We start from the raw sequence: 27,639 nt of genomic DNA, 5'->3' as shown, positions 1-27,639 counted from the left end.
AGACAGAATTGAAATCTATTGCAAAAAGAAGTATTTGGACCTGTAGTCTGTACGCCTAAAGGTGTAAACCGGTGGGACATAAATGGGTCTTTGTGAGAAAAAGTAATGGAAATGGTGAAATTGTGAGATATAAAGCACGTTTAGTTGCACAAGGATTCTCACAAAGACCTGGAATTGATTATGAATAAACTTACTCCCCTATGGTGGATGCAACTACTTTTAGGTTTCTCATAAGTCTAGCAATAAGAGAATGTCTTGATTTACATTTAATGGATGTAGTCACAACCTACTTATATGGGTCAGTGGATAATGACATTTATATGAAAATCTCTGAAGGATTTAAAATGCAAGAAAAATATGAAAAACAAGAACTTTATTTGATAAAGTTACAGATGTCTTTGTATGGACTGAAACAATCTGCGTGCATGTGATATAACCATCTTTGTGAATATTTGTTGAAATAGGGTTATAAGAATGACCAAATTTGTCCATGCATTTTCATAAAGAGATCGGAAACTGATTTTTCCATCATTTCTATTTATGTAGATGATATGGATATTATTGGAACTCCTGAAGAGATTCCAAAAGTAGTGGATTATTTGAAAAAGGAATTTGAGATGAAAGATCTTGGAAGACAAAATTTTGTCTTCACTTACAATTGAATTTTATGCTTGTAATGAATGTAAATGGTTAGTTATATGTATAGTTGTATCGTCACTACACCATAGATTGCCTATAGCAACCAATTTTTAAAAATCGTTGCTGTAAATCGTTGCATTTCCTTGCATTATCTAATTTTTTTTTCTTTGGCTCATGTTTATGTAAGTCAAATGCAACGACTATGTGTGAATGGTTGCCTTTGATTGATTTTAATTGTTCAATTTGAACTAAGGCAACAATAATATGACATTTACGACTTGTCGTTGCCTTATTTAACTTGATAATTAGATAAAGCAACGGTGTGCCATGTAAAAATACTATTCCGACGTTGCATTTAATAAAAATACAATCACTACACTTAATTAATTTGATAAATTTAATTTTAACACTTGTTAATTAATGATTCTATATATAGTTTTTAAATAATTGAATTTATTGACTAAAAATAGTATAATATTATTCTTAGGTAGTCATAGATCCTGTTTAGTAAAGAGTTTTTTGGGTTAAAATTAGAGGTTTGAGCCACTTTAGAGGTTTTGACTAGTCCAACATCTAATAGTGGTGTTTGGTGAATAGAGGTTTCGAAGAACTTATTGGGTCCAAAAAGCTAATTTTGAAAAAACTGATTTTATGAGTTTTTTCATTTAGGTTATTGATCCATCTCGTTTGAAGGATAATTTTACCCCTAATTACTACAATTTAACACCAAATAAAGGCTTTATCATGTTTTTATTTGTCATTTTACACAAACAACTATTAGCAACCGGTTAATTTTTACTAAACAAGTTACAATAAAAAAAAATAATTATAAAAAATAATTCTAATTATAATAAATAATGATAAATTAGTGAACTGAATTGAAAATTACTAAACTGAATTGAACTGAATACTACTGAACTGAACTGAAATTACTGATACTGAAATTAAATGATAAAGAACATGACCTAACAACTAATGTAATCAGCGAACACCTATTTTCCAAACAGGGCCATAGAAAGAAATAATAAAAAACAACTAAAAAAATAAAGTATATACTAATTAATTAATATATTAAGAAGAATTCGGTATTTAATTGTTGTATTAATTAATAATTTGTTCCATTAATTAAGAATTAGTCAAGAAATAACACCCACTAAAAAATCTTACCAAATTTTCTAAAAAAAAAAAAAAACCAAATTAATATTTCCATTTCACACCCTCAATTTTCACTTCCCTCCAATTTTCACTTCCCCCCAATAATTTGATACAATTTTCACTTCCCTCCACTTTACACTTCCCCCAATAATTTAATACAATTTTCACTTCCCACTCATCCACTTATCACTTTTCCATTTCCCACTCATTCTCTTTACCTTGTTCGATGGAATTTCTCAAATGTATGCTCTTTTACACTTTACTCGTAACCCTAAAGGTTTCTCCCTTTCTCACTGATTCGCTCTGTCTCTCTTTCTCCCTTTCTCACTTTCACTCTCACCCTTACCGGTGCTTCTCTCATTCACGACCTCAGTTTCACTCTCACTGGCCCGTACCCATCTCTTGTGTTCTCCCCTTTGTCTCATTGTGTGTGTTTCCGCAATGTAACCCTCCTCCCATCAAACCGATTAGGAACTTCTAGGCTTCTCATCAGGCTCAGGGATTAGAGAATGAGGAGTCAAACATTTTTAGGTCTTCTAACCTAACAGGCTCACTTGAATCAACAAGGCTCTTTTTTTAGGTAACCGATTCTTCTGTAACTTACTTGTTTTTAATTGATGCTAGCTGTTTCTGGACAAAATTCAATGAACGATGATATTTGAGGGCTTGAGGTATAGAAACAGTAGATTAGTATGTTTGGAAGCAATTCGAATACAACTTTTAGAGGACAGATCATTCAATTTTGAACATCATAATTCGATAAGACCCTGATTTGTAGTTTATGATTAATATATCTACATTTATTTGTTCATTAAGGTGTGTGTATGTCAGTTTAATTTTACATATTATTTAGACATTACATGGAACAGTACAAGAGATGGCAGTTTTACTATCTCTGTTTAGAATTAAGTTTGAGTTATATTCTCTGTTTACTCTAATGAATGGTTACCTTTTAGAAATTTAGTTTCAAGTTATCCTTTTCCTGATGTCTACATTGCTTCTTTGGGTTATCAATAAGTGTCGATTGACCCTTCTTTACTCGCTTTGTTTTGTTATGTTAAGGTAGCATAATTGTCACAAGTCTCCAGGACATGGTCGGGACTGAGGGTGTTAAGGGACTATACCGAGGGTGCTAACAATGTCTATGGGCTGTAAGTTATTATTTTTTCTTATTTTCTATGGGGCCATTGTTTGAAGTGAATTTAGGGTGCTAATAATGTGATTGCCTGAGCTAGCATGTTAGATGCTGCTGATAAGGCATGCGATTAGTATTTCTGATATTACACATTTGTGCCCTTGGTAATCTTGCCTATGTGGTTCTCCATTTTTTTTGAAAGAGTCATGCTGGTTTATTTCTAGAAAAAATGGTGAATTTGTTTTCTAAATGATTACAACATAGGCTCGGGGAATTTTAATTTTCTAATGCGAAAGATAATGGACCTTTAAGACTTTAACTTCAATAGCTTCTTTGGAACAACTTACGGAGGCTTCTTGCAGAGAGAAAGGGTTATAGTTGTAATTGCTGGGACATTTTGCTTTCAAAAAATTCTATTTGGTGGATGGTATTTACAATAACATAATTCTCAGAAGGGATAATTTATCAACCAATAACTCAATTATTAGCAATGATTACTTACACTCCAAAAAGAGCCAAATTTAGCATGCACGTTAGTTATTCAATTAGCCAGATTAAACGAGGCCATTTAACTATATAAAAAATATTTAAAAAAAAAACAAAGGATACAGTTCTGATGATTTATTATCCATAGGTTTATCCTGACATATCTTAAATAAAAACCATCCTGAGAGTTGAGTTTACAAGCAATTGACCACTGCTTATAATCTAATTACAGTTAAACCTAGTATGAGCAACAATTAATTGGTCAGAAGTATATATCATAATTGCCGACATGTTTATCTCCTTTGAGAAGCACAAATAACCATTCTGGCCAGCTGCATATGATAAAAATAATTAACTTTTAGGGCATATCAACAGCTTAAGCCATGCAATCTACACTAATTGCCTCTACTCAAAATTAAAACTTTTGCCTTGTATTCATCCACCAATTACACATTGAAACATAAAATGTGTATCAAAAGAGCTAGGCAATCTAAGTTATGAAATTAGCATTTAATAGAGCAACCTATAGGTGAATACAAGGGGACTTCAAAAGATCACCTCTGCTTAATTCAGCTTATAGACTTATTTTCTGTTTCTCTTTCTGTGCAATTATTTGTAACAGAATCCATAGAACAAAATATTTGATGTTTCATTTTTTTTTTCCGAAGAGTTCTTCCTCTATGTTTAATAAGTTGATTTGTTTCTTCAGCTACATGTAGTTTGACCTGGCTGTTTAGTAGCTTGAAAGAAGAAAAAAAGATAGTTGATTATAGTGGATTTCTTATAACTAACAGGAAATAATTGCAGATCTTCATAATGTATTTATTATGTGATTTCTATACTTTTGTACGAAGAAACTTCATTTTTTCATCCTTCACCATGATATTGTTGCAAACTGAAATATGTTTGTTAAAAGATACTCTCAGTTGCAGAAAATGCCAAAACTGAAGACTGACAAAGCATATGTATTGTACAAGAGGAAGCATCTTACAAGGTTGAACATCAATGAGGATGGAAAAAGTTCTCTTGAAAAGGTATTCATGGATATCTTCAGTAAGATCTAAAGCATTCTGATGTATTGTCTTCTTTTTATCCAGAAGTGTTGGATTTTGATATGTCTGTTTATAATTATTGCAACTAGTACCTCATATTTTCTTGCTTCCAACTTGTGTATACAATGTGATTCTATTTAAAGTTCATGGTTTATCTGTGCAAACTTATGACCGAGTCTTGCTGCTGCCCCTTTCAGAGAAGGGGCTTCTTCTGTTAGAGATGGAAGGATGGGCTTGAGGTTGCCTAGTTGTATAACTTCCTACTTCCCAGAAAAGGATAACTTCGAGCCATAATATTCAAAGTTGAGTGGGAAAGAAAGGACAAATATTGAGTCACAAAGGGCATTTTTCTCCATGCTGGAGATGTTATCCTGTTTTTGAGGGATAATTTTCGCTCAATATAGTTAATAATTGTTATGAAGGCCTAAAATATTACCTAGTGAACCAGGATTATCCCCAGGCTATTGGATGGTAATACATATTCTTTTGCCATTGTTTGGACAGTAATTGACCCATTTAGAAATTGAAGAGGTCATGCTATTCAAGCATAATGGGTATAACTAGATTCAAGTGTTAAAATATCAGTTCAGTTAACATGTTCACATCATTCTTGAATTGCTAACGTGGCAGCAATTCAATAATATTTTTCTTTTCACCTTATTGGCTTATCTTCAGATTCAAATTTACAATAGAAAAAACTGTAATGGTGTTCTAGTTTACAACCTATGTCTTATTGTTTACTAGGGGTGAAGGGAAATTGGAGAAGCAATTTCGCATGAACTGTATGGGCTGTGGCCTCTTTGTTTGCTATCGTGCAGAAGATCTGGAGTTCACTTCGTTTATATACGTTATCGATGGTGCACTCAGTACAGTTGCTGCTGAAACAAATCCTCAGGTATAGTTATTTTGGCTAGGCTTGGTATCATGCATCAAACAAATTCCTCATCATTGTATTTTAGGGACTGAAATTAGTCTATACATAAACATGCACTCTTTTTTGGGCTTATAATTTTTTATGTATTCTGTATGCGACCTTTTCCTTTATGTAAAAAAGAGGTAAAACGACCTGGAAAACATTGAAAAGAGCATCGTTGCTAGATATTGGTTTTATCTTTTTTGATTTTTAATTTGTGTTGAGGCTGCTGACAAGGCCAATATTTGGCCTTGAGTCTTTTTATAGGCATTAAGATGATATCTCTAGTTTAATTTAGCATGTATCCTGTAATCTCTTTCCCTCTCATTTTGAAGGATTAGGCTCATTTATATAAGAGATGAGAGGGGTGACAAAATCTGTAGCATCTCGCATGTACTTTAGGAATCTATTGCTCATCTGCTATATGGACATGATTATCAAAGTGGACATTTTCTTTTCCTCCACAAGCATATACTAAAATTTTGTGAAAAAAGTTCCCAGGGCATTCTTGCATTTATTTTGTGTGTATATATGAATGCAGATGGAAAACCAAACCAAACACAACCTCTAACTAAAGATTGTGAATGAGCCAATTGGCTAATCTAGTTACCTCTATTAAATGTTAATAGCTACTTAATTATATTAGTTGAATTGGTACATTAAGGAACTAATTGCACACAGTTCATGAATTTTTTTTCTTAATGATAGTGGATGTGAACAGAAAGCAAAACAAAGCAATAGTGAGTGGGTATATAGAGCCAAATAATGTACTAAAGAAAGTGAAGAGCACAGGGAAGAGAGCTCAATTTTGGCCATAGGTTCCATACAATTAGCTCAAACCTATTATAAGAAAGCCTAGTTAATTTATCTTTAAATTGCATCATATGCTGAATTTTTCCCTAATTTGTGATGTTCAGTTCTTCACATGCTCCTTTAATGTAGGACAAACATTTTTTTTGGTACAACATAGGCAAATACCTTTTAATTTGCTTAAACACCTTTTGGTATACTTCAAGAGGACTAGTTCTCATATTATTATTATTTTTTCCTATGATCATTCATCTAAGCTCAAGTTGTTTATTGGGCCTATAAGGCATAGTTATAGGCATTTATTCTTTTCAATATATGCATATTATATTTAATGGAATAAAAAAAACGTTTTTAGGACTGTAATTTGAGATTTCGATGATCACACACCAACATTACAAACATTACAGAGCAGACCCCATTTTGAAAGACTTAGTCCAGTGAAGTGGGACTTTTGCCCCAATTTGTTGTTTCAGTCATTTCTTCAACCTCTTTCTTCTAGACTCTATGGGTATAAAAACCCACTTTCTCTTCAATTTTCTCCTTTCTGCTTTTGATTTTCGTTCGGAGGTAATTTTATTGCATTCTGAACTTTGTAGAATCTGTGAATTTTATCTAGGCCAACTGAACCAAAAATTGCTCCATGTATCCTTATCTAGGCCAAAATTGCTCCAACTTGCTAAGGTTTATCTCTCTTATTAGCTGCATATTTGTATCTTAATTAGATCTTTATTTTTACATTTCCTATTAGTTAGCTGGCGTACTCTACTAGCTAGAAATTTTGTAATTAGTCATATATTGGCTTGTACTTCCTTTATATGGAGCAGATGGTGCAATAAAGAGAGGGAGACATTTCTAATCGAACTTATTTTTGAGACTGTGGGGTTATTTAAAATTGAGCACTAAATTTCTATTCCACAAGAAAGGTAAACAAGAAAGAAAAATGCCCAAGTTTGGGTCACTAACTGATTTGAAGATGCAGGGTCCTACAACTAGATCCAGATCAAGGGCTGGTAACACATCCATAATTTTGAAGTTACCCTAGATTCATAGGGTTATTTTTATTGAATGTATAATCTTGTTTGTGCGAACATACAATGATAATTTGTACTTCTTGTTGGGCAGATTAGAGGTATTATGGACTTCCCATTTCAAGTAAGGTTTTCTGTTTATATGCCAATGAGGTGAATGTTGGTTAGAGAATCGTGCTAGTCATAAGAATAGGCGTGTCTTCGATTTTAATTGGTTATTGGATTTTACTTAGTTATAAGAACTCAAATGCTTCTCTAACTTTCTGCACTTTATTTAAATCTGTTTTTTTTTGTTGAAGTGTCTGCACTTTATTTAAATCATATTCTTCTGTTTGTTTTCATGTTTTTATTTTACAGTCAAGGATTGAAGAGTTGTCATCTATTGGGGAAAACATTACGCAGATTGATGAAATACTTGGAGGCTCATCATCTTATGGTCGTGAATATCTAGTTGGCAAAATAGGCACCATAAAGAAAACAAAAGTTTATAGGAGTGTCGAATCTTCAACTACTATGAGTAAGGACCTCATGTCTGAAGATGCAAAAGAACAATTCAAAATGGAAATCAGAGAGGAAATCATAGATGAAGTGAAGAATGAACTATCAGCTCATCTTGAATTTCTTGTACAAAAGTTGAGTCTTATGAACCCATCACAATCTGAATTTAGATGTTTGTTCAAATGAACATGACGACTGATTTATTTATGCTTGTGATGATACTTTAGGATTTGTGATTTTATTATTTAGGTACTTTTGGATTTTGTTGTTTGTGGATGGATATTTAATTAATGTTACAAAATGTTGCATTAGTAAGAGAAAAATCGTTGTTATAAATTAAATTCGTTGCTTTTGCTATAAAACTGTGTTGCTTTTACAAACCAAAAATCGTTGATTTAAAAAATAATTGTTGCCTTAGACAAAAAAAGTCGTTGCATGAATAACATTAGGTGTTGCTAATGGTTAAAAAATCGTTGCCAATCTATAAAATACTGTTGCTTGAAATCCGAAATAGTGGATAACAACGTTGCCTTTAGTTTGAAATAGTGTTGCTTTAACTTACTAAAGGCAACAATCAGTAATTGTAAAATCGTTGCAGTGAGGTTCATGTTTCGTTGCCTTTTAGTTGTATCCTTTGACCGTTGCACTAGCTCAAAACAAAAGCAACGATATCTTCATCGTTACATTAGTGAATCTTTTAGTTGGTGTGCCCTAGTTCTTAGGCATTGGTTCAAGTATATTGTATTATGCTTTTTGATTATTCTTGCATAGATACACTATTTGTGTTACATTAATAAAGGCATTAATCTAGTTCATTTATATCTTGTGCTATAATATGAATTGAGAATCCATTGATTGATAATCGTAAAACCATATCCCAAGTCTATTCTATCATGGGAATGATTAGGACCACAGACTTGTATATTCGATGACTGTATGGTAGTAATTGATACTAGCCATAGCACTTGATAAGTCAGTTGTGAATATGGGTACATGTTGTATACATGTGACTGGATCGATCCGCTCGAGAAAACTACATGGTGGTTGTGTCATTAGTTATTCTTAAGTAGGTCTCTAACTATCTTCAGACCAGATTTCATTATAATATCAATATGGGATCCGGTTCACTTTGACATACGCCTAACAGGTCTGTAACAGGATGCTAAATACGGGTATGATTGGGTGAACAGGTGAACACGTTGGTATTGATATTGAAGTGATGGAATTACCACTCATGTAATAGTGAGATGATATGACAGGCCACTTGATAAGTGAGATTGATAAGTGTGTGGCCACACCCTGATAAGTAGTTTACTTATCTGTTTCATCAATCTACTTAAGATCAAGAAATATCATAAACATCAGAGAGGATGACAGCCGCCATGCCTCTAGTTTATAATATCGATATCAAATGGTAAAAGAAGTTAAGAGATAACTACAGGGTCTCTGCATCTTTAGACTGCTGAAACTCTGTCTTGGTTAGGGACAGTAATGGTTTGCTAGAACCCACTTACTGTCTGTGGGCCGTGAGCCCACTGCTAACTAAGGACAGTCCCATAGGATCGTGCACATCGAACATCTGAGTTAGAACTTATAGAACGGTACATTGGAGAGATGAAATTAATTAATTGGTTGACAGTAAAATGTCAAGGTAATTAATTGGTGGTTAATTAATTGATTAATTGGTACTTCGTATCAAGGTAATTGATTAATGGTTTTAAGTGTTGGGTATTTAATTGATTAATTAGTTTACGGGATGTAATTAATTAATTTGTAAATTAATGAAATTGCATTCAGTGAATAATTAATTAGATTAATACGTCAATTTATTAATTAGTGTTATTCATTTAATTGGGGTAATTAAATTTAATCTAATCACAACTAATTGCATAGAATAAATACTATTGGTATTTATTTATGTAATTAGATTAGGATTGGATTAGTTTTGTAATTAACCAATTAACCCTAAACCAATTAGGTTTAGGAATACACTATATATATAAATTAAAACACTCTAAAACCCTAACTCAAAAAAACACAATATTTCGGCCACCACTAATCCTAAGCATAGGATTTTCGGCAAAGCTCCACTAAATTGAGAAAGTGGGATTTTATTGAAAAATTTCCTTTCCTCTCCAGTTCTTCTCCGTTCTTCGGCTAGCACCGGTTCTGACTCAATAGCTGTTCGTGCACCTAACTACGGAGATCTTACTACCTTGTGGATTCTTCAGCCGTCTCTAGAAGAGACAGTCCGGGTATGTCTATATCCTTAAACGGATCAAAAGGTTTTATTTAATCAATGGTTAACGGACAAAGATCAAACTCAAAGGGATTAGAAATAAATTTTAAACCGCAATTCCGCTGCGCTATAGTTGATTAACTGGCCATAATCCCTAACAGTGGTATCAGAGCCATGGTTTAGTCCGTTTTGATTGATTGAAAAATTAATATGATTTGGTTTTATTATTTTTCCAAATCAAGTTTTGAAATTTCCTATTAATTCCTCGTGTAGAAATTGTTCTAGGAAGGTTTCAATTTTATTTCTGTCTGTATTTTTGGTGTGTTTGGTTCTGAAATTAATTTTAGAATAATTCAAAATTAAATAAAAAAAAAATACAGCAACATTTTTTTTAAAATAATAAAAGAAAAAAAAATAGTTTTGGACACGGAACAGTAGTCGCGGGACTGCTGTCCGCGAACAGCAGCCCCGCGGCTGCTGTTGGGCGGACAGCAGCACTACTGCTGTCCGCCAGACGGCAGCCACGGGGCTGTTGTTCGCGGACAGCAGCCCCGTCACTGTTTCGGGTCCGTAAAAAATTCAGAATTTGTTTAATTTTGGATTTGACGGGACTGATTTTAATCTTTAAATTTTTCTCGGGTAATTTTAATAAAATCAGGGCCCTAGTACCGTTTAATTTATTAAACGTGTTTTAATAAAAACTAATTGGTATTAAAATGTTTTTGATTGGCATGCATATTTAATTTTAATCGAATTGATAATTTGTGTAAAATTGAATATGGTTAATTTGTGAAATTGGCCCAATAGACCGTGACACCGGTTTAAATTGGGAGGGCTAAATTTTAGATATGTGACGACCCTAAAATTCAGTGGGAGCGAAATTGTAATTTTGCATACAAATGGATGTTAACCATTTGGGCCTTTATGGGCCTTAGTCACATATGGTAAAATTGGCGATTTCACCCTAAGTAACTCGGCTTAACTTTATTAGATGATTTTGGAATGCCATGATCATGCATTATATTTATATGTCTTACCGTGCAGCAATGTGTTATAGAGTTCTATGGGCCCTAAATTAAAGTCGGTTTGTAATTTAATTTATTTTGGGAAATATGGCCTGCGTGCCATTCTTTCATTAATGTAATTTTAGAATAGGTTCTATTCATAAAATTGTAATTGGTCGTGAAGAAGCCCAGATGGTCCAAGCCCATGGTGGGAGCCCAAGGAGACTTGAAGCAAGCCCGTGAAGATTAGATAGTTTATCTAGTTTCACTAGGATGTATTATAAGGCCCATAGAGTCTCTATGTTTATTTTATTATACAATTGCTTAGTATAACATGAAATATAAGTAGCAACGATCACCAGATCATCACCCGCGATAATTATATGTTAAAGCCGTATCACTTAATTAATCCGGATAATGATATATTGAGTCGCTTAAAAGTGCTTTCCAGATTCACACCTCTTCCTCACAGGTAGTGCTACAGTGTATGACGTGCCCTAGCAGGTATGCTGTAGTAATTAGTGGGCCATCGAGGGTTAGGATACTTCGGTATGGCTAACACGTGTATGGTGGTTGGACTCAACGTGGGTAGCATTAGCTCAGAGCGGGCCCTAAGCACAGATAGGCTAAGTGTCACAAAGCCCATCAAACCAAGAGTCCTTGCGAAGGATTGGATAGTTTATCCTACCAAATCGTCAATGATCGATGGCGGAGCCCTAGCTCGGTCTATTATTGATGGATTGTGGATCTTGGTCAAGACAGCCAAATAAATATCACCAATAACAAATTAAAATGGATTATTAATTTGATCTTTGGCTTAAGCCCTTTATTCTAACTCTAATGTAATTTTTCCACGTAGATAAAAATCACCAAGTTACATAAAAGAAATAATGAATGCAACAAGCAACAACTCACTCAGACCACTCCTGGAAAAGGAAAAACTTTCAGGGACTGATCTCCTTGACTGTCCTATAAACTTACAAAAGGTTTGTAGACACGAGTGGAAGGAATCTGTACTGATTGCTACCTTACCAGCCAACAAAGGGAACACACCTAAGGGAAAGGCCAAGTCCAAGTCCAAGGCGAACGCCCAAAAGGCCAAGTCAAAGACAAGGAAGGCGGCAGCTCCTAAAGGTAGGTTGGCCTTGGCAGATGATATCTGTCACGAGTGTAATGAGAAGGGACACTGGAAGAACACGTGTCCAAAGCTAAGGGAGAAACAGAAGGCTAAAGCTTCTGGTTCTGGCATTTATGTTGTTGAGATAAATCTGGCTATTTCTACATCTTGGGTTTTAGACACTGGATGTGGTACTCACATTTGTTCAAATGTGCAGGGACTGAGAAATAGGAGGTTGTTAGGATCTGGTGAAGTGGATCTTCGAGTCGGCAATGGTGCTCGTGTAGAGGCCTTGGGGATCGGAGATTACACTTTAGAGATGCCTACTGGTTTAGTTTTAGAACTTAGAGATTGTTGTTTTGTACCTGCAATGCGCAGGAACATTATCTCAGTTTCTATGTTGGATATTTCCGGTTTTAATTTTAATATTGGACGTGGTAGGATTTCTATACATCGTGGCAATATTGTTTATGGAACCGCATTTCTAGAAAATGGTTTGTATATCCTTGATCTAAAACGTAGTGAATCAATCTATAACATAAACGCTAAAAGGATTAAGACTAATGAACTGAATCCTACATATATCTGGCACTGTCGTCTTGGCCACATAAATGAGAAACGCATAACTAGGCTTCACTCTAGTGGAGCGCTAGGGTCATTTGACATGCAGTCTTATGACACTGTGAATCCTGTTTAAGAGGGAAGATGACAAAGGCGCCTTTCACCAAAACTGGTGTAAGGGCCACAGAGCTATTGGAGCTGATACACTCAGATGTATGCAGTCCAATGAGCACCGGTGCTAGATCTAGTTTTCTGTACTTTGTTACCTTCACAGATGACTATAGCCGATACGGGTATGTGTATCTGATGAAACGTAAATCTGAAACTCTTCTGAGATTTAAAGATTTTAAAAATGAAGTAGAAAATCAACTTGGCAAGAAAGTAAAAGCGCTTCGGTCTGATAGAGGGGGCGAATACTTGAGCCAAGAGTTTTTCTCATTCTTGAGAGAGTGTGGGATTGTATCCCAACTCACTCCTCCTGGTACACCCCAATGGAATGGAGTGTCAGAAAGGAGGAACAGGACCCTGCTTGACATGGTCCGCTCAATGATGAGTCAAGCTTCTCTCCCTATCTCCTTTTGGGGATTTGCTTTGGAAACTGCTGCTCATATAATTAATAATACACCGAGCAAGGCAGTTGAAGGAACACCATATGAATTATGGACGGGCCGAAAGCCCAACGTTTCCTTCATGAAGATTTTGGGCTGTGATGCACATGTCAAGAAATTGATGAGTGGCAAACTAGAGTCCAAATCTGTCAAATGCCAGTTCGTGGGTTACCCTAAGGAAACTAAGGGTTATTACTTCTACAACCCATCCGAGAATAAAACATTCGTGGCTAGGTTTGCAGTCTTTTTGGAAAAGGAATTCCTTTCCAAAGTAGACAGTGGGAGCGATATTGATCTCGCTGAGATTCAAGACTCACTGAATGCTACAGCAGATGCTGAGGATGCTCAGGTAACTGATTTAGGTCCTCAAGAAATTGAGGAGGCTGATCCAGTTACACAGGAACCTAGAAGGTCTGATAGGACACGTCATCAGCCCGAGAGGTACGGCTTTGTCGTGACTGATGATGGGGAGATAACGGTCGATGACCAGGATGAGCCCAAGACCTATCAAGAGGCTGTTGAAAGCCCACAATCAGATCAATGGTGTAAAGCTATGGAGGCTGAAATGCAGTCTATGCGTGATAACCAAGTGTGGAACTTGGTGGATCCACCTCCGGGTGTTAAAACGATTGGCTGCAAGTGGTGTTTCAAATTAAAAGCCGATAACACCTTCAAGGGGCGACTGGTGGCAAAAGGTTATAGACAAATCCAAGGAATTGACTATGATGAAACCTTTTCACCAGTTGCTATGTTCAAATCCATTAGGATAGTACTGGCCATAGCTGCATGGTATAACTATGAGATATGGCAGATGGATGTTAAAACCGCTTTCCTGAACGGGAAGTTACTGGAGGATGTCTACATGACACAACCAGAGGGTTTTATCGATCCGAAGTATCCTAACCGAGTATGTAAGCTTCAAATATCCATTTATGGATTGAAGCAAGCATCTAGGTCTTGGAATCAGAGATTCAATGAAGCCATAACTGAATATGGTTTCGTGCAGAATCCTGATGAACCCTGTGTGTATATGAAATTCAGTGGGAGCATATCCACTTTCCTAATATTGTATGTCGATGACATACTACTCATTGGAGGCGATATACCAACACTGCAAGGCGTGAAGCAGTGGTTGAGTAAATGCTTCGCAATGAAAGACTTAGGAGAAGTCGAAACGATCTTAGGGATCAGGATCTACAGAGATAGATCCAACAGACTTCTAGGCTTGAGTCAGGCAACGTACATAGACAAAGTTCTTAGAAGATTCAGCATGGACCAGGCTAAGAAAGGATTCATGCCTATGCGCCATGGGTTGAAACTTGGTAAGAAAGATTGTCCTCAGACAAAGCAGGACAGAGAGAACATGGAAAAGGTCCCATATGCGTCAGCTATAGGATCCATCATGTACTCTATGTTATGTACAAGGCCAGATGTTGCATTTGCACTTAGCATGACTAGTCGGTACCAGTCAGATCCCGGTGAGGAGCACTGGAAGGCAGTTAAGGCTATCCTAAAGTACCTTAAGCGTACCAAGGATCTCTTTTTAGTTTTTGGTGGGCAGGAGGAGCTGGCAGTATCAGGTTACACTGATGCAAGTTTCGAGACTGATGAGGACCAGAAACAATCACAGTCTGGTTATGTTTTTCTCCTGAATGGCGGTGCCATTAGTTGGAGATCCTCAAAGCAGCCTACCGTTGCCGATTCTACAACGGAAGCTGAGTACATAGCTGCATGCGACGCTGCAAAAGAAGCAGTTTGGATCAAGAAGTTCATAACTGACTTAGGTGTAGTTCCTACTATCCTAGGTGCAGTTGATGTTTTCTGTGATAACAACGGTGCCATAGCACAAGCACTGGAGCCCCGATCACACAAGAGATCCAAACATGTACTTAGAAAGTTTCACCTCATCCGAGAGATCCAGGCGAGAGGTGACATTACATTACAGAGAGTTGACACCGAGAACAATGTCGCAGATCCGTTTACCAAGGCACTTGCACAGCGCCTACATGATGGTCATACCAGATCTATAGGGATTAGGGCAATGCCTACTTGGAACTAGTCCAAGTGGGAGACTGTTGGTGTGCCCTAGTTCTTAGGCATTGGTTCAAGTATATTGTATTATGCTTTTTGATTATTCTTGCATAGATACACTATTTGTGTTACATTAATAAAGGCATTAATCTAGTTCATTTATATCTTGTGCTATAATATGAATTGAGAATCCATTGATTGATAATCGTAAAACCATATCCCAAGTCTATTCTATCATGGGAATGATTAGGACCACAGACTTGTATATTCGATGACTGTATGGTAGTAATTGATACTAGCCATAGCACTTGATAAGTCAGTTGTGAATATGGGTACATGTTGTATACATGTGACTGGATCGATCCGCTCGAGAAAACTACATGGTGGTTGTGTCATTAGTTATTCTTAAGTAGGTCTCTAACTATCTTCAGACCAGATTTCATTATAATATCAATATGGGATCCGGTTCACTTTGACATACGCCTAACAGGTCTGTAACAGGATGCTAAATACGGGTATGATTGGGTGAACAGGTGAACACGTTGGTATTGATATTGAAGTGATGGAATTACCACTCATGTAATAGTGAGATGATATGACAGGCCACTTGATAAGTGAGATTGATAAGTGTGTGGCCACACCCTGATAAGTAGTTTACTTATCTGTTTCATCAATCTACTTAAGATCAAGAAATATCATAAACATCAGAGAGGATGACAGCCGCCATGCCTCTAGTTTATAATATCGATATCAAATGGTAAAAGAAGTTAAGAGATAACTACAGGGTCTCTGCATCTTTAGACTGCTGAAACTCTGTCTTGGTTAGGGACAGTAATGGTTTGCTAGAACCCACTTACTGTCTGTGGGCCGTGAGCCCACTGCTAACTAAGGACAGTCCCATAGGATCGTGCACATCGAACATCTGAGTTAGAACTTATAGAACGGTACATTGGAGAGATGAAATTAATTAATTGGTTGACAGTAAAATGTCAAGGTAATTAATTGGTGGTTAATTAATTGATTAATTGGTACTTCGTATCAAGGTAATTGATTAATGGTTTTAAGTGTTGGGTATTTAATTGATTAATTAGTTTACGGGATGTAATTAATTAATTTGTAAATTAATGAAATTGCATTCAGTGAATAATTAATTAGATTAATACGTCAATTTATTAATTAGTGTTATTCATTTAATTGGGGTAATTAAATTTAATCTAATCACAACTAATTGCATAGAATAAATACTATTGGTATTTATTTATGTAATTAGATTAGGATTGGATTAGTTTTGTAATTAACCAATTAACCCTAAACCAATTAGGTTTAGGAATACACTATATATATAAATTAAAACACTCTAAAACCCTAACTCAAAAAAACACAATATTTCGGCCACCACTAATCCTAAGCATAGGATTTTCGGCAAAGCTCCACTAAATTGAGAAAGTGGGATTTTATTGAAAAATTTCCTTTCCTCTCCAGTTCTTCTCCGTTCTTCGGCTAGCACCGGTTCTGACTCAATAGCTGTTCGTGCACCTAACTACGGAGATCTTACTACCTTGTGGATTCTTCAGCCGTCTCTAGAAGAGACAGTCCGGGTATGTCTATATCCTTAAACGGATCAAAAGGTTTTATTTAATCAATGGTTAACGGACAAAGATCAAACTCAAAGGGATTAGAAATAAATTTTAAACCGCAATTCCGCTGCGCTACAGTTGATTAACTGGCCATAATCCCTAACAAGGTGCACTAATGTATCTTGCTAACAATACGAGGCCAGATATCGCTTTTTCTGTCAATTTGTTATCTAGATATAGCTTTGCATCTACACGAAGGCATTGGAATGGAATTAAGCATATATTGTGTTATCTTCAAGGAACTATTGATTCAGGATATTTATTCACATATGGAAGTACAACTATATCTTGGCGCTCTACAAAGCAAACTATTACAACTACTTCTTCAAATCACGCTGAGTTAATAGCTATTCATGAAGCAAGTCGAGAACGTGTTTGGCTAAGATCGTTAACTAAGCATATACGAGAGTCATGTGGTAGATCATCAGATGAAGGAACACCGACTACAATATATGAAGATAATGCAGATTGCATTGCTTAACTTAAGGAATGCTACATTAAAAGAGACAGAATAAAACACATTTCACCAAAGTTTTTCTTTACACACGATCTTCAAAAGAACAGTGAAATCAATATTCAGCAAATTCGATCTAGTGACAATCTAGCAGATTTGTTCTCAAAGGCATTACCTTCTACAACTTTCAAGAAGTTGGTTTACGTTATTGGAATGCATCGTCTTAAAGACCTTCAGTAATATTGCGAATAGGGCAATAAACACTGTACTCTTTTTCCCTTAACTAATGGTTTTGTCCCACTGTGTTTTACTTGATAAAGGTTTTAATGAGGCAGTGTCCTATTCGCATGGATGGACATCCAAGGGGGAGTGTTATGAATAAATTGATGGATGTCCGTAAATATAACCATTGTAACTCCTCATTTTTTAATGTTGTAACTCTTCATTCATTAAGGTTGTAACTCTGTATTCTTTAATGTTTGTAACTCCATAATTTATGTTCTTATGTAACCTATATATTCATAAGCCTATAAATATAGGTTTCTTTCTTGTAATAGAGTACAAGTAAAAGGACAAGTGAAATACAAACATACACTTACTCTCCATTGTTCTGATTTTTATGGTATATTATCTTCCTTATTTTTTTTGGTAGAAATATTATCTTCCTTATTTTATAACACTAAAAGAATATTTTAATTACTCATTTTATTTTATAATGTAAGATTAATGAGTGTTCAAAGTTCAATTTGGACCTATTCATTCCAATTGTAATTAGATTGGTAACTAAATAAAAACTTAAAAATAAAAATTCTGCAAACAATAAATGGTTTTGTTGAGTTTTTTTTTGTACAATAGAATTTGGTTATGCAATAGAAATAGTGGTGGTGGTTGTAATTTTAAAGTTGATAATATCGTCACGTACAATAATTACATTTTCAAACCATCAAAAATTCAAATTTGTGCGCCTCTATCTCTCTTGCTCTGGAAAAACCCTATCGGCCCCCGCGTTGAACTCACGCTTTCAAAATCGCCCTTTGTTTTGTATTAAAGTTTAACAAACCTCTCTGTTTCTATATCTAACAATTTTCTTTCTCATATCCTCTTCCTCTCTCCTCTGTCAAAATTTGAATCCGGATCCACCGCCATCGCTCCAAGCTCCGAACCCTAATTTTCTCATTCTCACTCTTGAGGATCTTTTTCGTCTTCTCTATAAGCCAATGAGGAAAGGAACGAAGAGAACCAGAGTCCAGAAAGAGAAAGAAGAAGCAGTTGCTTCTTCTTCTCAGCCTCAGAATAACAAGAAGCAGAAATCCACCAAACCCCCTGCTCGAGCTAAGAATGTTGCCTCCAAACCTCAGCCTGAACCCCAATACTTCGAGGACAAGAGGAACTTGGTACATTTTTGTAATTTCTTTTATTTGTTTACTTCTTTAGATTGTTTGTTTCTGTTGATTATTGCATTAGTCGCGATTACTTTTATCATAGGTCAACAGAGTTTGTCATTTTCGGTACGTGGAAAAATCTTTAACTTTGGTTTAATTGCATTGATAGCATAATGTAATGTTAGTAGTTGAAGTTGTTTTAGTCGAGTCAGTGATTTGGCTCCGCAAGTAGGTTGAGAATTCGAAGTCTTGACTTATGACGCTCTAGAGCTGAAACTAAGTTTCTTTCATTTGTAATATTTAGTATTTTCTTTGCTCTTTTTCATGAGCAAGAAGTTGATGGATGAGCATTCTGGCATGCCATTGGAGGTTTGTAAAACATCGATTTTTCTGTTAGGGTATATTCAAGATTGTTTGGACATAATGAGTGGATGTTTTTTTCTAGTTGGTACCCAAACCAAATGTCATGATTTCTCTTGCTAATAGATTTTGTTATTTTATTTCTTGTAGGAGGATCTATGGAAAGAAGTGTTTCCTGTTGGGACAGAGGTATTATTCGAATTTCTTTTTTCTCCTATCCAATGATTTTTCTTCTGCTCATTTTAATTAAATAACTAATGTTGCATTGCTGCTTAATGATGTCATATATTGTTCCAGTGGGATCAATTGGAAGGGCTCTACCAATTCAACTGGAATTTCTCTAACCTGGAAGTGGGTAACAAGTCATGTTTTATTATTCTTATGTTAGTTGATCTATGCCCTATTTTACCTGTCTTCCATCTCCAAATGATTTGGAATAGTAGCTGTCTGGATTGACTGGCCGATACTAAAATCATTATGTTACTTGTCAGGATGCATTTGAAGAGGGAGGAGTTTTGCATGGAAAAAAAGTGTTCTTGTTTGGTTGCACAGAGCGTAAGTGACTTGCTGATATTTGATGTTTTGAAGACTAAAACAATTATGCTACCTATAGTCGTCTCATTTTCCCATATGAATTATTTCCCTCTGCTTTTGCAGCTCAATTGGTCCCTTTCAATAATGATCAGAAAGTAATTTGTATACCTATAGTGGTGGCGGTAAGTCTCTCTAGCAATTTATGTTCCATGAAATCTTCGAAGGAAATATAAGTTGATTTTACTGATTTTCAACATGTGATTCTCTTAGAAAAGTTAAGCTTGAGGATAAGATTTGAGATGATCATTAGTATGCCCTTTCACCTTTCCTTTTTCTTTTGTTTTCAAGAAAATTTACATATGTTGCAGTTTGTATGCAGTTCGATGCGCATGTCTATTTATGCCCTTCATTCCCTTACCACTTTTCCATGAACTGGGATCAATACTTGTTTTAATGGCCACTTTATTCAGGATTAACTTATGTTTTTTTCAAGCAATTGTATTTCCAATATGGTGGTATTTTGTGCTACTGCCCCTAACTATTAGTTACAATTACCAGAACGAATCACACTTTTACCACTAAACTATACTTGCTCCGATACAATTATTGTATATAAGAAAGTTACTGCCCTTTGGCTGACTATGAACTTGATGGTTATTTTTTATTTGGAAGGACAATTTTCCATTAAACAGAATCCTTTGGCTCCTTCAAGTTGCTTTGTGCATTTGTCTGATTTTTTTTCCCATTATGAATTTATGATCAGTGAAAACTGTTGAATATATAAAATAGAAACCTCCATCAAAATGAAGTAGAACCTCTTACTTTCAACTTGTTTATATTGTTACGTATTAAAGCTATATGTTTGTTGCCTCTAGTCTCTTGTTTAAAGAGAGCCAAAACTTAAGAAAGCATTTTCTTCTTATCTCATTTCATTGACTTTTCTTTTTGTTCCAGATTGTGTCTCCTTTTCCCCCTTCTGATAAAATGGGCATAAACTCTGTTCAGATGGAGGTTGAAGAAATAGTTCCCATGAAAAAAATGAAAATGGACTGGGTTCCGTATATTCCTCTGGAGAATAGGTATTTGATTTTGAATGGATTTCATGGAATCTTTGTCTACTTCAAGTTTGATCTTTTACTGAAGATTTTTTCCCTATATCTTTGTTATTTAATACTTCTACAGGGACAGCCAGGTTGATAGACTGAAATCTCAGATCTTTATTTTGAGCTGCACCCAAAGAAAGTACTGCGTTCTGTCTCAATCTTTGTCTTTATTCTTTTCCAAAAGATCTTTTAGTGATTCCAAATATTTTCCTTATACAATCTGTGCTATACCGTTTATTCATATTTGTGCAAAGTTACTGCTATGCTATTCTTGAGCTGTAAATGTAGAGTACATGATCAATCTAAATTTTCTAGTCAATATATGCAAGTTGGCCTTTCAATTTTGTGTGTTTCACCACTTAGAAGTTTTATTTCTTTTGTGTTGTTTCACCACTAAGAGTACAAAAGCAACATGTAGGATTTTTAACCATATAACAGATTTGATGTACACCATCTAGAAAGGGCTGAATTGTCCAGTTACAAGGTTCTTAGTGGGATTTTTTAGGATTCAATGAAATGAGTGCTCAAAGTGGACAACAGTTCAGGTTTTCAAACCTGGAATTTAAATACAACAACAACAAAACCTTAGTCCCGAAATGATTCGGGGTCGGCTAACATGAACCATCATATAAAACCGTGAAATCAAGTCGTGTCAGCGACACAAATTCTCTCCCTCCACTCTTTCCTATCCACTACCATATTTTCCTCAATCCCCAATAAACTCATATCACTCTCGATCACCCTCCTCCAAGTTTGCTTAGGTCTTCCCCTACCCCTCACCACTACATCCCTTTGCCACTCTTCAGTCCTCCTAACCGGCGCATCAAGCGCTCTTCGTCTTACATGGCCAAACCACCTTAGTCGGTTTTCCCTCATTTTATTCTCAATAGGTGTAACCCCTACTTTTGTCCTAATTATTTCATTACTCACCCGATACTTTCTCGTATGACCACACATCCATCTCAACATACGCATCTCCGCCACCGACATCTTATGAGTGTGACAGTGTTTCACTGCCCAACACTCCGTACCATATAACAGTGCTGGTCTGATTGCCGTGCGGTAGAATTTTCCCTTCAATCTATTTGGCATGTCGGGGTCACAAAGGAAACCCGTAGCACTCTTCCACTTCGCCCAACCAGATTTAATCCTATGAGCAACATCTCCATCTACTTCTCCATCCGTTTGGATAATAGATCTTAAATACCGAAAGCACTCCGATGCCTGAACAACTCTCCCGTCTACGGTGATTGTCCCTGCCTCCCTACTCCTATCGCCGCTAAACTTACACTCCAGATATTCTGTCTTACTTCGGCTCAGCTTAAAGCCTCTAGATTCTAAAGTTTGTCTCCATAGTTCCAACTTCCTCTCCACGCCTTCTTTCGCCTCATCAACGAACACAATATCATCTGCAAACAACATGCACCATGGTATACCATCTTGAAGTGAACTCGTTAGTTCATCCATAACGATGGCAAAAAGAAATGGGCAAGTGCAGAACCTTGATGCACTCCAATCGTAATAGGGAACTCTTCAGTCTTCCCAACACTGGTGCGTACACTCGTGCATGCTCCCTCATACATGTCCTTTATGATGTCATAATATTTTTGGGAAATGCCTTTCCTTATTAAGGCCCACCAAAGTACTTCCCTTGGTACCTTATCATATGCCTTCTCCAAGTCAATGAAAACCATATGCAAGTCTTTCTTCTTATTTCGATAGTGCTCCATTAATTGTCTCATTAGATGGATAGCTTCCATAGTTGATCTTCCCGGCATAAAGCCAAACTGGTTTTCCGATATCTCCACCGTCCTCCTTAGCCTTTGTTCGATCACTCGCTCCCACAGTTTCATAGTGTGACTCATTAATTTGATTCCTCGATAATTGGCACAATCTTGGACATCGTCTTTGTTCTTATACAACGGGATTAACATACTTTTCCTCCATTCGGATGGCATCTTATTGTTTCTCCAATTTTTGTTGAAGAACGTCGTCAAGTATTGCAAATGGAGCTCTGCAATATAAGTACCTTGTGGTGTGCCATAAAATTTTCTTTGGTACTTGTTGCTATTAATTTGGGGCTTAGTTGATCCTTAGAGATGACTTATAATAGGAACAGGAATCAGATAAGAAATTGATGGAGCTTTTTATAGCACTCGGGGGGGGGGGGGGGGGGGGGGATAAGGAACAAGCTAATAATGGTCCAATACTAAATCAGGCTGATAATGGGCCAAGGATGTAGCATGATTATTCAATAATGAAGGACATGAAGAGTGTGAAGGATTTTGAGAATGTAATGGAAGGGTTGTTATTTTTGTGAGGTGGAGGCAGGGGTAATGATGTTGGAATCAGGCTATATAAAGGTTTGGGGGGAAACAATGGAAGGGTATTTAGAGGAGTTGGTTGAGTGATGAACGACAAGTTGGAATTTGCTTACCTGTGAAGGCTCTCCTCTGCTGAGTATAGAGGAACCTATGGTTCTGAGGTGGATTTAAGATACTCTCTTTTCTACTATGCTATCTGCTACTATTTGTGCTCTTGCATTCTTCATTTGATAAATACTGTTGATCCATTGTTGAATGTCTCATTGCGTTTGTTGCTGCTATGACTTTGTGTTTTTGACAGTTGGTCTTAACCTGTTGGATGGGAAAAACAGGGTAGACATCAATGTTAAACTTCAGGATTGGTTAGAGGCCAAACAAAGCATGTTGGATGAAGTAGATCTCAGGGTGCAGGAATTGGTTCCATCAATCCTTCTATAACTTAGATGTAGTTCAAGGGAGTGGTTATGCTAACACGGTGGATTAAGAAGCAGGAAAATGGGCTTCTAAAATGGATCACAAATCAAGTCTCCCAAATTCAACATTAGAATGAAGATTAAATGATATAAATTTCACAATTAGAATTCAAGTTCAAGGTTTTGTTAACATTATACCTAGCTTACCGATGTATCATGCATCCTAAGAAACCTAGTGGCCTTTTATTTTGTTTGTAACCTGAGAATAACTTATTAAATAAATCATGAATTCTAAAGCCACAGACCAACTTGTATATCTTCCATAGTTATTGTGATAAAAGTGATGAAAGTATATTACAATTCATGAGAAATACAGAAACCTACATATCTATATATACAAAGAGGATGTATGAGTCAAGGTATGGTCTGTCTGTTACAGTATGGGTATAGTCTGTACCCTATCCTGACTTGTCTATTATCTTGAATTCTGTAACAGTTATAAAATACTGTTCCTTAACAGGAATTGAATTGCTTGTTTTTTCTATATAGAAGACACAGGTAAGGGAAAATTTCAGTCTTTTGCACCAAAACATAATAGACCATCTCCAATCCAACATCAAACTGATGTTGGGAAGGAGATTTGATGATGGTTGGGTCTCCAACCATCATGGTTTTATTACTATCTTTTTACTTTTTCATTTATTTTTATATATATAAATATACTACTGTATATTTTGTTATATAAATATTATTATTTGAAAGAAATCTTTTGTTTGGTGAGAGGAAATAAGGAAATGAGTTGGAGTGAAAACCCTGTAGCAGCATCAAAACATAGAGAGAATGAAGAAAATACAGTTTGATGTAGCAAAAATGATGAAGTGGTTTGGAGATGGTCTCAGTTCTCAAATTTTCTTTTTATTGTCTGCATCAGAATTCTTATTTTGTTGCTAATAAACTGAACTATTTGTTCCTTCATTTGGTTTTATGGGATCTCTTTGACAAGGTTTCATCTTCCCCTCCCCTTCTCTCTCTCCCTCTGCCCCCCTTCCTCAGAGCTCAGAGATACATCAATAAATAAATCCTGATATTTTTACCATTATTGGTGTTAGGATATAGACTAGATGTGTCATGTTGCATGAGTACCTTGCAGGCATATAATATATGATTCTGGTTAACTTTGTTCATCATCTCTGGTTTTCGTTCCACGAATATGTACACGTGTGTGGATGTGGTCTATTTACATTTCTTACTTAGTACTTACCATATGATATGCATGCAGGTCTGCTCTGAGGCATCTAAAGATAGAACGTGTTAAGAAATTTGAGTACTGCCTGCCTTGTAAGTTCTGAAACAAATTTGGGTTTGTTTAGTTGTTACTGCATTTAGCAAGAAGTTTATTTAGAAAACAATACTGTGATAAAGAAAAAGGTTCACACACAAGCTCTTTTGACTTGTGAGTTGTGGAAATTGAAGAGGGGGAGGGGCGTTAGAAAACATAAGTTCATCTTATCAGTTAGGAAAAAACTTATTAATAACTGTTAACATTAAACCAAATGTAATTGCTTGAACTTATTGGTATATGAGTTATGACAATATTTTGTTACTTGTACAGACTTCTACAATCCCTTGAAGCAAGATGATCTTGAGCAGAGCACTGAAGTTCAAATTCTTTTTCCATCAGAAACAAAGCCCGTAAAGATGGAAACTAAATTATTTGATTGGATGGATGGTTTTGATTGAATTTGGTTATTTTATATAGTGATGAATGATGTTTTCATTTCTTGGTGCATGCAGGTTTTTTGTGAATTTGATTGGGAGATGGATGAGCTTGAGGTACAAAACCTAATATATGATTGATTGAGAGTTCACATGAATTTTCCTGTTTAAAATCACTTAGTTCAAACTTTCAGTCAGTATTTTGTAAGATATTGATGTGATACTGTAAGAGTTTAGTTTGGATTATGGCTGTAGTAGCCTGTAAAACTTGTGTGCCATCTGATTTGTGATGAAGTTGCATGGTGTGATCATGATGAGTTCTGGGAGAATTATGTATCCTGCTAACACTCGAAAAAAACTGAATCTGAAAGACCATGATTTCATGATGAAATTATCTACAAATGCAGGAGTTCACTGATAATCTGATTGCTGATGAGGCATTATCTGAAGATCAAAAGGATGCCTTTAAGGTGAGTCTTTACATAACAAACTGGCGTGGAAGTAATTTATAGTTTTTCCTTCTATTTGTAAGGGTATTTTAGCACAATCTTTTCTATCCTCTTTTCAGGAGTTTGTCAAAGAGAAGGTTCGAGAAGCAAAGAAGGCAAATAAGGAGGTATTATACAGCTATATATGTGCATTGGTGCTCTCTTTTATGAGTAGGATTATGTTAGGTTCTTAGTAATAATTTTATTATTTCAAAGGCAAGGGAAGCCAGGAAGAAAGCTGTGGAAGAAATGAGTGAGGAAACCAGAAAGTCATTTGAGAGTATGAGATTTTACAAATTCTATCCTGTGAGAACACCAGATACACCTGATGTATCACAAGTGAAGGTACGATTTTTGAAATCACTATTTAATATGATTCATAGCCGTACGTTTTAGAAATAAGTGTGCATCTAGCTTTTATTGTCATCAGTAAGTTTTTGGATGTTTATTTGGATATTTATCTGGAAAGAGAACTGTAGAAGACTAAAATTTTATCATCAGGTGAAAAACTCCTTATTTGAAATTTTAATACATCCATATGCACCATAACATAAATTTAATAATCAGAAGCAGATTGTTTGTGATAGTAAATACATCTGGGAGAGTCGAATATCTATCTCAAGGATTGATTTGTTTCTTAAAGCTCCAAATGCTGAAAAATAAGTTGGTGGAAACTTTTGATGATCTCTGATTTCCAAATTTGTAAAGTGCGAAATAGGTGTCGAATGGCGGCATGGACTGTGTTTTAGTTGAACTCTTTTTGGTCCACAATTATGTATTCTTGGATGTGTATGCCAAATAAAGTTGCCTTTCGTCCCATATATTTTTTTCTGTCCTTGAATGATTGAGATTTATGTTGTGATAAAATGTATAGTTCTGGCTATCCCTTCTGAATGTTGGTAAGAATGTTCTCTTCCTTGAACTGCCTTAAATTGCCATTCTTTCAATTATTTACATGTAAATCTTTTCATTTCATTTTTGAATATGCCAAGTATTAATGATATTTTTTAGTTCAACCTGTTAGTTGTGTTATTTCTGGAAATTATTTTGGCTAATTGGTAATTTGAACTTGCAGGCTAGTTACATAAACAGGTATTACGGTAAAGCTCACGAGGTACTGTGAAGGGATTTTTGTAAAGATGGAGTATTGAGTTGGAGATCTCAAAGCAGAAAAAAGGGGTTCAATATCAACATTTTGTTCACCTTGAGGAATTTGGGAGGCATGCCTCAACTGCCTTGCCCCCCCCTTGTATTCTTCGTCTAAGTTTAAGCACCTTAAGAGAGAGATGTACACCAATAGCATTAGATAAGCAAATTAGGTTACCATAGGAAGAAGCACTTGTAAGATAATATTGTTGAGCTACTTGAAAATTTCAATATCTTTGTTGAGCTTCAGGGTGATGAAATTCCCCCTGTTGCTTCCTTGCTGGAGTTTTATTCCAGTTTTTCATGCCCCTGATTTTGAGATACATTTGACACTACTTCTGTGCCCAAAAAGAAATCTTTATGAAACAGGATGAATAATGGATCATAGTTACGTATTTTAATACGTCTATGAGCTTTATTCAGGTTGTGCAATTAAGTAATAGGAGCTCACTACAATTATCATGAGAAAAAAAAAATCTTGAGTTCATTTATTTGTTCATCCTATACACTTTCATGTAACTCTGATAATTTTTGTTAAATTTTAATATGAGATTGAACTAAATATTTTCTCATTATTTTATTTTATACAACCAAACATCCAAATTGTGAGCGGCCGGCGGAGCACCCGATTTAAGATTTTTATTATCACTTAGCAGCAAGTGGCTTTTATCTTGTAATTTGATCAACATTGACATTATTAACATGATACAATTAAAATGCAGACTTGGCTTGGCCGTGAGAAACCACTCTTGCCCTCATTAATTTACCCCGAAATATCCTACAAGTGCAAGCATATTGGATTGTGG

At 35.6% G+C, this 27,639-nt stretch overlaps 2 protein-coding genes across 5 annotated transcripts; both read left to right on the top strand.

The window, feature by feature from the left end:
- The first annotated feature begins 1,974 nt into the window (after window positions 1-1,974).
- On the top strand, window positions 1,975-7,976 carry LOC136231287 (uncharacterized). 4 transcript variants are annotated; one of them, XM_066020623.1, is made up of 5 exons: window positions 1,975-2,374; window positions 2,857-2,945; window positions 4,348-4,449; window positions 5,212-5,362; window positions 7,576-7,976. In XM_066020623.1, exons 3-5 carry the CDS (start codon window positions 4,421-4,423, stop codon window positions 7,900-7,902), a joined length of 507 nt encoding a protein of 168 aa, XP_065876695.1. In that variant the 5' UTR covers window positions 1,975-2,374; window positions 2,857-2,945; window positions 4,348-4,420; the 3' UTR covers window positions 7,903-7,976. The 4 variants fall into 4 exon arrangements, with proteins under 4 accessions (XP_065876695.1, XP_065876694.1, XP_065876693.1 ...); XM_066020622.1 differs by having other exon boundaries at window positions 4,342-4,449; XM_066020621.1 differs by having other exon boundaries at window positions 4,332-4,449.
- Window positions 7,977-18,327: 10,351 nt separating this feature from the next.
- Window positions 18,328-27,350, top strand: LOC136230024 (protein HEAT INTOLERANT 4-like). The gene is made up of 14 exons (XM_066018949.1): window positions 18,328-18,761; window positions 19,260-19,298; window positions 19,407-19,460; window positions 19,601-19,664; window positions 19,767-19,825; window positions 20,598-20,722; window positions 20,826-20,885; window positions 24,763-24,821; window positions 25,096-25,175; window positions 25,278-25,316; window positions 25,607-25,669; window positions 25,768-25,815; window positions 25,904-26,032; window positions 26,763-27,350. Exons 1-14 carry the CDS (start codon window positions 18,585-18,587, stop codon window positions 26,808-26,810), a joined length of 1,044 nt encoding a protein of 347 aa, XP_065875021.1. The 5' UTR covers window positions 18,328-18,584; the 3' UTR covers window positions 26,811-27,350.
- Window positions 27,351-27,639: the final 289 nt, after the last annotated feature.

The sequence above is a fragment of the Euphorbia lathyris genome, chromosome 5, assembly GCF_963576675.1.
Source record: "Euphorbia lathyris chromosome 5, ddEupLath1.1, whole genome shotgun sequence".
In the NCBI taxonomy this organism is placed as follows: Eukaryota; Viridiplantae; Streptophyta; class Magnoliopsida; order Malpighiales; family Euphorbiaceae; genus Euphorbia; species Euphorbia lathyris.
Note: the sequence above shows the minus strand (reverse complement) of the source record. Positions and strands in the feature narration are given on the sequence as shown.

Coding starts and splice junctions, on each gene's coding strand:
- LOC136231287 (XM_066020624.1), top strand. CDS start 4,421: ATGAGGATGGAAAAAGTTCTCTTGAAAAG. Junction 4,450..5,211: donor GAAAAAGTTCTCTTGAAAAG/GTATTCATGGAT, acceptor ATTGTTTACTAG/GGGTGAAGGGAAATTGGAGA. Junction 5,363..7,575: donor CTGCTGAAACAAATCCTCAG/GTATAGTTATTT, acceptor TTTATTTTACAG/TCAAGGATTGAAGAGTTGTC.
- LOC136230024 (XM_066018949.1), top strand. CDS start 18,585: ATGAGGAAAGGAACGAAGAGAACCAGAGTCCAGAAAGAGAAAGAAGAA. Junction 19,826..20,597: donor GTATACCTATAGTGGTGGCG/GTAAGTCTCTCT, acceptor TTTTTGTTCCAG/ATTGTGTCTCCTTTTCCCCC. Junction 20,723..20,825: donor TATATTCCTCTGGAGAATAG/GTATTTGATTTT, acceptor ATACTTCTACAG/GGACAGCCAGGTTGATAGAC.